The 12965-nt window shown below is 51.6% G+C and overlaps 4 protein-coding genes across 4 annotated transcripts; 3 read left to right on the forward strand and 1 right to left on the reverse strand.

Annotated features, from left to right (window-relative positions):
* Positions 1-1118: 1118 nt before the first annotated feature.
* On the reverse strand, positions 1119-3269 carry J4E90_003198 (uncharacterized protein; the record flags this gene model as incomplete). The annotated part of the gene is made up of 1 exon (XM_051432769.1): positions 1119-3269. The coding sequence occupies one exon, from the start codon at positions 3267-3269 to the stop codon at positions 1119-1121; it is 2151 nt and encodes a 716-aa protein (XP_051292667.1).
* A 272-nt stretch (positions 3270-3541) lies between these two features.
* On the forward strand, positions 3542-4373 carry J4E90_003199 (uncharacterized protein; the record flags this gene model as incomplete). Its single annotated transcript, XM_051432770.1, has 3 exons — positions 3542-3588; positions 3639-4246; positions 4297-4373. 3 exons carry the CDS (start codon positions 3542-3544, stop codon positions 4371-4373), a joined length of 732 nt encoding a protein of 243 aa, XP_051292668.1.
* A 5229-nt stretch (positions 4374-9602) lies between these two features.
* J4E90_003200 (uncharacterized protein) lies at positions 9603-11352 on the forward strand (the record flags this gene model as incomplete). Its single annotated transcript, XM_051432771.1, has 2 exons — positions 9603-9867; positions 11024-11352. The coding sequence occupies 2 exons, from the start codon at positions 9603-9605 to the stop codon at positions 11350-11352; spliced, it is 594 nt and encodes a 197-aa protein (XP_051292669.1).
* Positions 11353-12048: 696 nt separating this feature from the next.
* Positions 12049-12589, forward strand: J4E90_003201 (uncharacterized protein; the record flags this gene model as incomplete). Its single annotated transcript, XM_051432772.1, has 2 exons — positions 12049-12403; positions 12492-12589. The coding sequence occupies 2 exons, from the start codon at positions 12049-12051 to the stop codon at positions 12587-12589; spliced, it is 453 nt and encodes a 150-aa protein (XP_051292670.1).
* Between the last annotated feature and the right edge of the window lie 376 nt (positions 12590-12965).

Below are 12965 nucleotides of genomic sequence, written 5' to 3' on the forward strand. Positions count from 1 at the left end.
GTAACGTGGTCAAGTCTCGCGTCTTATCCGTCTCTTTTGTCGTCTTGTTTTAGATATAACAACAGCTTGGGATGCCACCCCAACTCGTATATCGTGTCCGATCTTGTTCGTTGGTGTTTCGTGAACCGCCGTCAATATATATTCTCAGAAGTGGCCAAGATCTGTGCGGGTATGCCTCGATATCCTGTGATACACGCTCCTCGACCCAGCTCTTTCTATCCAGCTTTGGAAAAAGTCGCGAGCAGCCTCAACACGTGGGCACAGTCGCCATCTTAATCACAACGCGCATTGCATAGCCTTGTCACCTGTAAGGCCATAAACAGTAGCGGCCGCTGCCTAAACAGCGCCCCCATCTCGTGTACGTCTGCCGCGCTTTGTTTAGGTCTTGGCTGTAAGGGCCCTGCGCGTTGCCCGCCTTAAGCGTGTCGCTCAAAGTAGGCTGGCGTTGTGGCTTTTGGGCGTACTGAGCAAATCAGACGAGGAAACATGGGACGGAAGTGGATATCTGCGGGTAAGCGGAGTACTGTGAGTGGATTCTGTCGCAGCGGCTAAATCCTGTGGCGCTGCCCTCCTGCGGCGCTGCAATTCGATATGAAAACCCCGGGATTTGTGTTTCATACTCGTCAAATTTGTGATCTCGTTGGTGCTGGTGCTCGTGAGGCTGAGTGCTGTTGTGATCGCTTGTGTCTCCTGAGTGTTTTCGGTAGCGACTGCTTTCTCTGCTATGCGCACCTCGCATGCCAAGCATTAGGCACGCCCACTAAAAGCGCACGATCCGGCCACGATCCGAGAAGGGCTGGACGCCGCAACCCAGCCATTCGGCACAGTCTCAGCCGACTGGTGAGGTCATGTCTTGTGACGGCACGCCGAGTCGTGTATGAGCTGAGAATGCGCGCAATTGTGCGGTCGGCTTGGGGGCCTTGGATTGTAACGTCTAGTTTTTGTGGACGCCTGGCACGCTTAAGGCACATTGCTCATAAGGGCCCACCACGAGAAACGGTGCCAGCGGTGGCTATGCGGTGTTTCAGGGAGAGTCCTCACACAATTGCAAGGCTTGCAGTAACTTCAGTGACGACTCATGTCGATCGAACTGTGCGATTTTGACTGAACCAGCCATCTCATTGACTAGGACTGTGCATGTCGCTCTGCTTCTTGATGCCTACGACGACAAGGTTGCGCGGACTGTACTTGTATTCAAACACAGGTTCAACCCACGCATGTTCAACTTCTTCCTGCTCCTTAAGCCACAAGTATCGATCTGTCACGACGACAGCTTCGACTACGCCAGCGCTGAAGGCCATCAAGCTCCACATGACGCTCAATTCCTTCTTTCTCTCAGCATAGCTGACTTCGTAATTTCTGACGTCTTCATCTGTCAAACCATCCATCTTTTCTCTTATGAACTCAGGATCAACCTGACAGAAAGAATTCTCTGTTGTGAGTTTCGCTAGCGCAGCTCGAACGTAGGAGACGAAATCGCTGTATGCAAACTTGCGCAACGTGCCTATAGTGAGGGGCGTGGTTGTACCGTCCGAAGATAGGCCAGGGCCACGACCGTTTGGTGGGGTCCAGTTCACTTGCGAGGTGTGACCATTAGCTGAGACTGCGCTGCCAACAAGGCCCTGCTCGTCCAAAGGTGCCGAAACGACGCCACGATCTAGGAAGATGCGCTGGAGTAGAGCTCGATAAAAGTGGCGAGTGAAGAAGAGTTCTGAGTCGGCCACGCCCCAGTTGAAAGGTGCCTGCACAGCCATCATGCGGGCTGTGATGTTGAGACGTATACCCTTTGGTCGTTCGGGGTTGCCAGTATTTGATTCCGAGCCGTCATCTGACCGTTCCAGAGGTGTATATAGCAATGGGTAATTTGCGAGTTTCTCTGACATGGGAAATCCGTTTGGGTCAAACGCTTTGGAGGTAGACTCGAGGCGTGGATGATTAGGACGGAGTGTAGGTAGCTTATAAGTAGGAGGTCCAAGACGTTCCGTGACCAGATTGTAACAGCACCCTACCATGGCTACTGCAGAGATATGTGGGTTGAGAAGCATGGAGCGTAGTCCGAAATGAACGAGATTGCCGCATGAGTGCAGCGAAATGACCATTGCGTTTACATCCTTTGGTTTGGGTACAACGTTCAAGTCAGTAGCTTCGGCGACCACGGCTGTTTCTGAGGTCACCGCCTCTTCGGGTACGCTGGAGCTGTCCAGTACTTGATCGATGACAGGTGTCAGATCACCACCCTTAATGACGTGTTCAACGTACTGTACGCTGCCATGGCCTTCATTATATATTTGTAGAGTAGAAGTCTTGGTAGTCGGGACGGGATCTGCGGCGGCTTCCGAGACTGGATGTAGTGCGCAGCCATCTTCATCGCAGTTCACGCCGTTCTGGGGTGGTGAAGCTGCTACAGGATCTTCAGTAGCTGAAGCGGATGTTACTTCCTGATCATGACCATTCGTGGCTGAGTCATCCCCCTTTGCATTGGATGAGATGGATTCATCGAGCAAAGCTGTAGTCTCAGTGCCTTCGGTCTTGTTGCCCTTCTTCGTTTTGCCCATTTTGGCGCGGTACTCCTTCTTGTTCCTCATAACAATGGGCTTGGCTACCAACTTAGCTAGGATATCCATGTTTTTTGCGCCCTCTATATTGTGCTGTTTACTTTCCACAGCAACAATGTGCTTAGAGTAAGGTGGAGCAGCAAGCGCGCGCCCAAGATAGTTCTGACCAGAGCCGAAGTCGACAAGATGGGTGATGGGTTTCCTGTCAGACTGTGCTATCTCGGAGGTGAGTCTGTCAATGTAGCGCGCAAAGTTGTCAACCTCGTGCACCTTTTTCACTTTCATCCCGGTTGCGATGTGACGTGATATAGCAGCTTTCTGAGGCTCAATGCCCGAGTTTGGTGGAGGAAAGTCGCGAGCTAGCAGATGCTTTCGCACGGTGCGAATATAGTCTAGCAGTTCCTCGGGAGGCGCAGATCCGTCCCGCCAGGTGTTTTCGCTGGGGTCTCTCTTAACGTCGAACTGACTGAGGTCTTCCCTCATCAGTAGGTCCAAGATGTCCATAATATCTCGCGTCTTGAACCAGTCTCTCCATGACTGCGGCAGGATATGGGAGTAGAGATCAGGTGAGCGAGTGTAGAAATCCAGTATGTGGACGCCTCCGCAGAGCGTCTGAAGTAGCCATGAGGAAGTAGTCAAATTGAGCAGCGACTCGACGTATTCCTCAGTATTAGTGAATTCGGCAGGAAGCGGAAGACTCGTTTCCGGACCCATGCTTTCATCCAGGGTCTTTTAGACAGATGGTGTGATTGTGTGAAATCGGCAGTCTTGGTGAGGGATGCGCCATCGGGAAGGCGTAGTGGAGTTGACTGTGCTGTGGGCGATATTTTTTGGGAAGGTGGGTCCGTGCCGAGGTGTTGTGGCGCGTCATCGCTCGTACTGGACAACTTATCGACACGCTCCAACATCCTCACCCCCAGCTTCCACGCGCCCCTCTTGCTTCCTGGCCACATTCTGGAGGTGCAATTCGCGTCGCATAGCCCAGGATGATGTCATCACAGACCGACGAGGATCCTTTCCTCCAGGTGCAGGCGTAAGACGTCCCCGTTCGCGTTTAGGCATCCTCGTTGACACTTGTCCCAGAGACGTGCTTTCCGCCCTCAACACCGCGCGCCCGCTATTCAAGTCGTATCTACGTATTCGATCCTCGGCATCGTCGGCAAACAGTCCCGAGCTCCGTGAAGCTCGCAGTGAGCTTGAACAGACACTCCAAGACCTCAGCCAGGATCTCGAGGATCTAGTGGAGAGCGTCAAGGCTGTGGAGCATGACCCCTATCGCTTCGGTCTTGAGATTGACGAAGTCGAGCGCCGCAGAACACTAGTCAAGGATGTCGGCTCCGAGATCGAGCACATGCGCGAGGAACTGCAGGAGACGGTCCAACACGCGAAGAACAAAGGCAAGATCGCAGCCAATGGCGATGTTCTACCTGATCCAGACTCCTTCGAAGACGACGACAACTACGCGGCATTTGAGCAGGAAAGACAGATGGAGATGATGCATGAGCAGGACGAAGCCCTCGATGGCGTCTTCCGTACCGTCGGCAACCTCCGACAACAAGCCGACGATATGGGCCGAGAGCTCGAAGAGCAGGGCGAACTACTCACCGACGTCGACAATGTGGCAGACAGGGTGGGTGGCAAGCTGCAGACAGGCCTCAAGAAGGTTGGCTGGGTCATCAAGCAGAACGAAGGTAAGATACTTGGCCATCGCTGGACAGGCGTTGCTGACCTATCCCCCTAGACACATGGTCCAGTTGCTGCATCGGCGTTCTTATCTTCGTCCTCATTCTCCTCCTCGTGCTGCTCTTGTTCCTATGAGCACGCAGAAATACCCACGCCAACCTCAGGCACACACGGAAGCCGCGTTCCCGAGCCCTAGCGCCGAAACATCAGCGCCGTTCATCATACACCCTTTGGTGCTGAAGGGACTGGTTGATCGCCAGGGACCAACATACCCGCAGTTTGTGATTTGGTTGAAGCGAGGATCATCTTCGCCGCTGCATAGCTGACGGTACACGTGTAACGAAAGCACTAGCCTTCGTCGCAATCCTGCCGGAGCCCGGCTGTTGGCTTGCACTGCCGGTGCTACTGTGCGGCAACTTATCTGGGGTACCCATCCCTCATTAGCGCCCTTGCATGAATGCATTGCGTACGCAATGAGGGTGTTGCCCGACAACGAACACCCTACACCGCTTGCGCGATCGACTCGGACTTGTTCACAATGCGAAATGCAACAGAGCAAGCAAGCCTTGCGGGGATGCGACATACAGCGGGTTGTCCCAAGTGCGCCATGGATCTAGGGAGCCTACATATTCTAATAACGATCTCCTTAGTGTCTGGTTGTGCACGAGGCTTTACTCGTTACGATGAACACACCGAGACTGAGGATAGAACTGGAAAGCAGGAACAGAACAGCCGCTCAACGCACATAGCGCTGCCTCTGAGACGCTGCATGTTTGGGACGTACAGGCTCTATCCAAGAATCTTCCTGAGAACCATCGTCGACATTGCTTCTTATTAAGCCATTCCATACCTAGAAATTGCCTTGACTAGGCATTTTCAGCATTCAATAAATGTTTTCACGATAACAACTCTGCGTTCGCCTCGCTTGCGGATCGTCAATTTCCGGATGACTAAATCAGACAGCAGAAACAGTCGCCCTGAACAGCCGTCCGCCAAGCCCGAGTCCAAAACGATTCAAACCAACACCAGAACCTCGCGGCGAAAACCCACTCTCATTTTCATCACGCTCCTGCTTAACGCACTGTTCTGGAGTGCTCTTATCTGTTTGGTCACCTCACTGTACCAGATCGTGTCTGATCCGTGGGATGCAACGAACATCATACCAGTGGTCTTGAACTTGACTTCTGTATGTGCTTGGAACCCTGCAATCAAGGCCAACAGTGACTAAATCGCCCAGGCTCTCGCAACAATTGCGTACACTTGCGTCCACACAGTATTCTCTTTCAAGCAGAAGGTTTGGGAAGAACAACGGCGACACACGTCTGCTGTCAGGAAGACTTCCTATGTTGCCATCCGTCTAGTGATCTCGCTATGTGTTTTCTGGTTACTAACCTCTGGATGGAACATGGTTCTCGTCGCAAGGAGACCTATTTGTCTGCAACAGGCACCCGGTCTTCAAAGCTGGGAATCTGGCTCCACTTGCTTATGTGGACGTGTTGGGACCACTTTCGCCGCCATTTCGCTGTATGTTAAACCAGTCTGTGAATTTGACGCCAAAGCTGACTAGTCAACCAGGATTGCGTCTTTTGTTCTGTTTGGCGTACTCGCCATCGTCAACCGTCCTTTCGAAGCTCATTTATTCAAGCACGGTTACCGAGAACCTGCAAACGCATGGCTTCCGCCACACTCTTCCAATGGGTCAACGATCAGCGGAGATCGCAAATGTACGTGTGAGAAGCACACCTACTGTCGTCATGTCACGCCAACACGGAGGAGCAGCTCATCCAACCCGATGGGACAAAGCAGCAGAATCTCATCAGGATCCAGAGTCTTTACTTCGCATCATGCCCCGCCACCTATACCCTCTGCTTTTATGGCCTCGTATCGTAAATCCTCTTTCGATACTTTACCTTCTGCATCACAGTCCTCTGCCAACCGTGGAGCCTTGAATCGCCCGCCTCTTTCGTCGCGTTCAGCAAGCAAATGCGACTCCGGACCTCTGTTCACGCAGGCCCGGTATTCGGCATCTACATGGCGCGCCGTTCATCCAGAGGGCTTGGAATTCACACTAAATGCATCGCGCCCGCGCCCTTATTCACGCGATCTTGATCTTCGTCATAGCATCCGATACTCACATTCCTCGATGTCCCTCACTCGTCCAAGTCGTCTAAGCTCTCTGAGCACTGTTTCGCGAAGTGGCTGTAATGGTTTCAACAGCCGGGATCACACCTTTGGAGTTTCTGATCACGGCGAAATAGCCAGTCCCGATGAGATCGCGTATGCTATCACAAAGGGAACGCCCATACCTGGCACTGAACGTATCAGAGGTCTTGGCAGACACCACATCCGCTCAGGCAGTGCCCCAGATTATACATCCCCTTCTCAGCAGAAGCCTGGCTTCGTTTTCGAGGCGATTGTCGTCACTCGAAAACCGGTGCCGGTTCGGCGATTGAGATCTGCGGACCGTGTGCGGGCTTCAAGTACTTCCAATTCAGAAGCCGAAAGATACATGGTCAGGCAGAGGCTTGGAAACTTCCAGCACCCTAATGACCGATCGGAATATACTGATTTGGACATGAATAGACGGATGACGTTTGACGAAGTGAAAAATAAGCCCTTGCCGAAGATTGCCGTCTTCTAGCACCGAATTTGAACCAACCTTCGACTGCAACTCAGCTATTCGAAAATGATCAAATTCAAGACCATTCATAAGTCTACATACGCTCCTCCACAACCCGTTTCATGGGTGTAAAACAAACAGAGCGCTCACTAGCAGCAAAAGCAAGCGAATGGTCGCTCGGAAAGCTTCTGGCGAAAAACAAACGGTGGAACGGGCCGTCTGTGCGTCTCCTTGTTCGCATCCCACACGCATCACTGATCACTGCTGATGGGCTGCTGTTGGTCGTCCGTGGGATCAGCAGCGCCACCCGTCAGCTTACGGCGGATGGCGGGTGACTGACTCGCTACAAGGCGACCGAAGTACTCTCACTGGCTGTATGCGAAAACGGCAGTGATACATTTAAAATGCTGCTTGGGCGTGACTCGTCACCACCAACACTGACCGCGTACAATTGTTCTGGACTGGTGGATCCCGTCAGAAAACTCTGCTCCCGTTCATGGGACCAACTCTCTGGCCTTCACGCGCTAGCCGGCTGGGATGCCCAGCCTCTTGACACATATCGGAAGAAGGCATCATCTCAGCACTGAGGTGGCATATTTGAAACCGTATCACACTTTAACAGAGATGTACGCTCACGAACGCGCACGATGTGGGGATCATCCATAACGCGCCGGTGTTGACCTTTATTCAAGCATGCGAATCGACCACACCGTCAGCAAAGTAAGGAGAGAAAGAGCTCATTGTTGAATGACACGTCTCATAGCACGGGCTCACATACGACTTATTGCACAATTTGCTATATAGGCATATGTCAGCACCCATGGCTCTTAAGCTTGCAAACTCGATACAGCCAGCTGCCACCAACATCGGATTATTAAGTCGACAAAACTCAGCACTTGGCAGCTTATCTTACAGTTGCGAAGGCATCAGCGAGGTCTTCTACCATGAACCATCTATGGCCTGGCCGGAAAAGGCATGCGCCACCAACTAGGAAGGCTGGGACGTTCCCGAGCCTAGAGCTTCTGTGACACCTGGTGGAAAGAAAGAGGCTTGTTATACGTAATGGAGGGCAAGTTGGAGACAGTGTGCTGAGGCTATCAGAACGTGTGAGTGCATAGCTTCTATGCTATAAAGCAGAACTCGACTGCTGTCTAGAAAAATCACAACATCAAAGTCAAACATCCATTCGATCAAACATACTATCTTGTTCCAGTACCCAAACGCCAAGATGCAACTTACAATCCTCACCTCCCTTCTTGCCACTGCGGCTATGACCGCCAGTGCCACGCCTGCTACCGGCATCGAGACTCGTCAGGGAGTTCCCCGTGTACGCGCCACCTGTAAGTGATGATACTACGCGACGCAAAACAAACCGCACACGTATTAACGCTATAACCATCTTAGTCTATCGCGACACTCAATGCGGCCGCGACGGCCAGTCTTATGGCGATGACTATGTCCCACTGCAAAACACCACCGCCACCGGCCTGAGCACGTGCATGAACTTTCCCCCTTCGTTCAACTTCCCCAGCACGTACTTCAACGAGACCATGCTTACAAGGACAAGTATGTTTTAGCCGCATCGTAATGACTTTTGAGTTCGCAGGAGCTGACAGATGACGTGCAGTCCGTTTTTACGACCTTCCTTGCGAGCAACTTACTAGCGTTGACAGCGGACGCCACATTGACATCGCGCCGGGCTTCGTGGCTGGTTGCCAGACGCTGACGCTCAAGTCTTATGTCACCTTGTAGATGCTCTAGCTCACGAGGGGCCTGTTGGTGGACAGATCGAGGAAGGCTTTGTTATGTAGTAATGCGATGTAGTGTGAGTCGGGTCCAACACTCCGGCTCACACCACAACACATTCAGGACCTTTAAGGAATTTTCTACCCTCTTCTAGTCACTCATTTATAAGAATATAGAATATGGAGCGATCCAGTGTCTACCGCAATGATGGTATTTTTATATGCTGGTTGATGATTGCGTTCTCAGTGTCTTCGTCGTGAAGTCCCGATGAAGAGTTGGTAGGAGTGTAAGATTGCGTGGGATCACGGGTAGGCGGAACGTACCCACTCATGCAGCCACTCTGCACGTGAATGTGCATGCATGCACGCGACCGGCTTACCTGCAAGATCGCATCGAAGCACCAAATCGGGATGTTTGCAAAGCCACGTCATTTCACAAAATGTGAAGACCGCGAGAGACTCAGGAATCGGGAACACGGGGTCAGCGGCACCACTGACTTACAAACTTGGCATCAAAGGAAGCAAAAATACGTAGTATGTACCTGGAATTTGGCCTCATGTCGCAGTCTACGGATGGGGACCTTTGCATCACTTCCTCGTATACTCTCACTCGCCAACAGGCTCCAACGTAATATTGTTCGTGCTTTGTAGCCCCTAAGGCTATGGAGCAGGGTTATAATGCTCTAGCCACTCAATCAAAACCTCGTAACGGTGGTAGGTGTTCTACAGACGACCGATATCGACTGGGCGATGTCAGCCACCAACCGCACGATCCGTGTCGCTCTTCATACCAGAGTTGGTGGAGCGACACCACACGCAATAGCAGCTTGGCTTGCTTTTGTTGGATGATAGTACATTATGGAGACATATAAAGCAAGTATCATACACCGTTCTCCATTCCATCTCACTACGACATCTCGTCTCATCTCATCTCATCTCCCTCTTTCCACATCCATCTATCCATTCATACCCCCAGCGACCGCATATCCAAACTTCAACATGCAGCTCACCACTCTCATCACTCTGTTCGCCACTGCCATCGCCGTAAGCGCGACACCCATCGAACTAGAGGAGAAGCGTCAGCTCGAAGGTGCTCCCCGCGTCTACGCCCGCTTCTTCCGCGACAACGGTTGCGGTCCCACCCCATGGGCTGAAGACACTGTTTTCTTGCAGTCCGAGACTGTGGGACTGGCTGGATGCCAGGATCTGACTGTTGGGCCTTTCGCAAGCACCAGCTTTGACATCAATAACTTCAGCAGGACTGGTATGTGACACTTGATGATAACTAGGAGGCTATAAGAGCTTCGCTAATGAGGTGAATAGTGAGGTTCTTTAATTTGCCCTGCTCTCAGCTCACGTCTGCCACGAGCGGAAACTTTGTCGATATCGCTCCCGGCCAGGCTCCTAGCTGCAAGAACTTGGCTATTCGGTCCTGGATCACCATCTAAATGGCATCCCGCCGTATCACACTGGCTCTATATCTGCTGAAAAGGTCAAAATATCACAGTAGGTCTAAAGTATCTGGTCTAGTCGCGAAGATGGAGGGGTTGAGTGGTGTAAGGAGAAATGTGAGATGAGTCGGGTCCAACACTCCGGTCTCGTCTTGCGGGTGTTCTTTCATAGTCTTCTTGTCGCTCCTTTAGTAAGAATACAAGATCTTGGGGACGCCCCCGTGTATACTTGCACAATATCTACCGTTGCAGCTTACGTGCACGCGAAATCTGATGCCAGCCTTTAGATACATTTTCGTAGAAGACGTCGTGAGTTTGCTGGCACGACACATGCATATTGGAAGGTCTTGTAAGCACGGGGTCAGAGTCTAGCAACTCGAGTATGTGGGTACAGACGGCAGTCGCGCTAGTATACACGTAGCGGTGACGTAGCAGCAGGCTAAAGATGGACCATCACGCCCCGAGTTGACTAGAAACCAACGCAACTTCCCTCTTGAGCTCTCGCAACGCGTCAACACTGCCAGACAAGAACTTGCGCATCCCTGTCTTGACCGGAAACTGATCACGGCGTCAGCAACAACACACCGACGAGAAAGAGCTTTCGCAGCACGAGCTCATATCAAAACTCTACTATCATAACTTATAGCCCACTCAGTAGCAGTTCAGATCCACACAGCATCATTTCCATTACTGAGACGATTATCTTGGGCGATGTCTTACTATCATGCGTCTGACCTCACCAAACTCTTCACGACAACAGATTTGGACGTGACCAGGGCGAGTAGGATATACGGTTGGAGAGTTGATTCAGAGGATATGGTGAGAGATGATCCATAGAGCATGTCGCGTATAGATACAGCGGAGATAGTCCTACCGCCAGATGGGTATAAAGGAGGCCTGCTCTGGCATTCATGATCCTTCACCACTACATCCATCGCAATCACATTCAGACACTTTCAATACTACAAGACAAAAGAACCCAAAACGTCATCGAAACGCAGCTCACCACTATCGTTGCCTTCCTTGCGGCGGCCGCTAGCGCCGCTCCTGGCACACTGTCTCCACGGCAGTCTGGAAGCGTGCGTGCACGATTCTACGACGAGAACAACTGCGGTAAAAATAGAGAACTTCCAGGTAAAGCGGAGCTCACCCTTCGAACAAGCGCTACCGAGCTGGAGGGCAAGCCAGAATGTGTAGATTTGACGATCGGGCCATACTCTGCTACGTTCTTCGATCAGAGCACCCTGGAGAAGACGAGTAAGTTCAAGCGCGGCTTAGTCGAGATACCCTTCAGCTGAAGAGTCCAACAATTGTATGTATGCTAACGTCTCACCACTCAGTTCGCGTCTTCAACGTACCTTGCTCTCAAGTTGGGAACAATCTGGACCAGGGAAATTGGATTGACATCGGGCCTGGCTACAAGAACATTGAACCACCCAACGGGTGTAAGTCCTTGTTCATCCGCTCTTACCTTACCCTTCCCACGCAACGCCCATCTCTCTGAGAGATGTGAACGCACTTTGGAAATCGAGAGAGAGAGAGCAAGAGAGAGATGTAGTAGATTGGGTCCAACACTCCAATTACATACATGGCTGTTTGCAAGGTGTTTCTCTTTGTTTGTCTTTGTTCTCTTTCACCAACTTTCTAGTCACTCGTTTAGCTTAGAATGCCGAAAACATCAGGTCATATGCCACTATCTCCTATGGCTTGTAAATAATGCGGTGATTCTACGGTATCTACGCGCCACTTCCTTGCTGAGGCTAATCACCACCCACCTGTATCCACATTCCAATTGGAGCAAGCCTTTCTTCAATCGCTCATTCCAAGCTCGGACAGCCACCTCGACCTGTGTCACAGTTAGCGCACTAGCTCCCGCGCGCTCTTTTACCACGCCTGTTCCCAGGTAGTAAAGTCTTTCCCACACTCACCCCCCCAGCTCCTTCCACTCATTGCGCAACAAAGTCATTCAAGGAAACAACTACCAAACATCCAAGATGCATCTCATGAATCTCCTGCTCGCGTGCGTCTTCGCCCTGTGCGTCATTGCCGCACCCGCGGACTTCAAGCTGCACTCTGCGCTCACCATTCCCGTCCCCGGCTCTGCAACCTACGACGCCGACCTCGCTGCTGCTGTCGCGTACGCCCGGTCCCACTCCACTTCCTCCGTCCAGACCGCCGCCGATGGCCCAAAGAACAAGCTCTGCGGCCAGTACACTACCACTCCCGACTCCAAACCCTTCTACACTGAGTTGCGCACAGACGGGACCAATGTGTGTACCAACATGAACCCGGGCTATACTATGGCGATTGTTGGCAACTATTTCTGCGGTTTTTGCATGTACTTTGACAGTAAGTGTATCCGTTCTCCACTTGCAGCATCTTCTGCGCTGCAAAGCTAGAAGCCAATTAGGAAGGAGGCAACTGACATGTATTGTAGAAGATGGATGCCAGGGCGCTCTCGTCTGGAACAAAGGACCGGAATACAATCAGTGGCAACTTGTTCCGCGTACCAAGAGCTACATCTGTTTCGATTGAGGTATGGCTAGCATATGTGGTGACGAGATATGATCAGCATTGAAGGTGTGCATTTCGATACCGAGGTCCTCCCTACTGCTTTCCGGCAGTGTGGTTATCGGTCACACTAGCATGTGTCTTCTCTCTTCTATTCCAAAGAAGTGTACTATGGTGCGTTTGGACAGTATATGGCAGGCAGTCTGTCAATATGAAGAATTGACAACAATTCAACAAAAGCGCGCTGGTGATTGTGATGTACACGTCACATACAACTCGAGTGACACGTTATTAGCTGTGACCTTCGTATCCCTTGAAGTCTCTCAAGACCCCTCTTCCTCTTTCCTTTTGAAGTCTTCTCCTTCTAAAACTATCGATGTTTCCCCGGCCACGACGCTAC

The sequence above is a fragment of the Alternaria incomplexa genome (assembly GCF_024043165.1).
Source record: "Alternaria incomplexa strain BMP 0042 chromosome Unknown scaffold_4, whole genome shotgun sequence".
Classification (NCBI taxonomy): Eukaryota; Fungi; Ascomycota; class Dothideomycetes; order Pleosporales; family Pleosporaceae; genus Alternaria; species Alternaria incomplexa.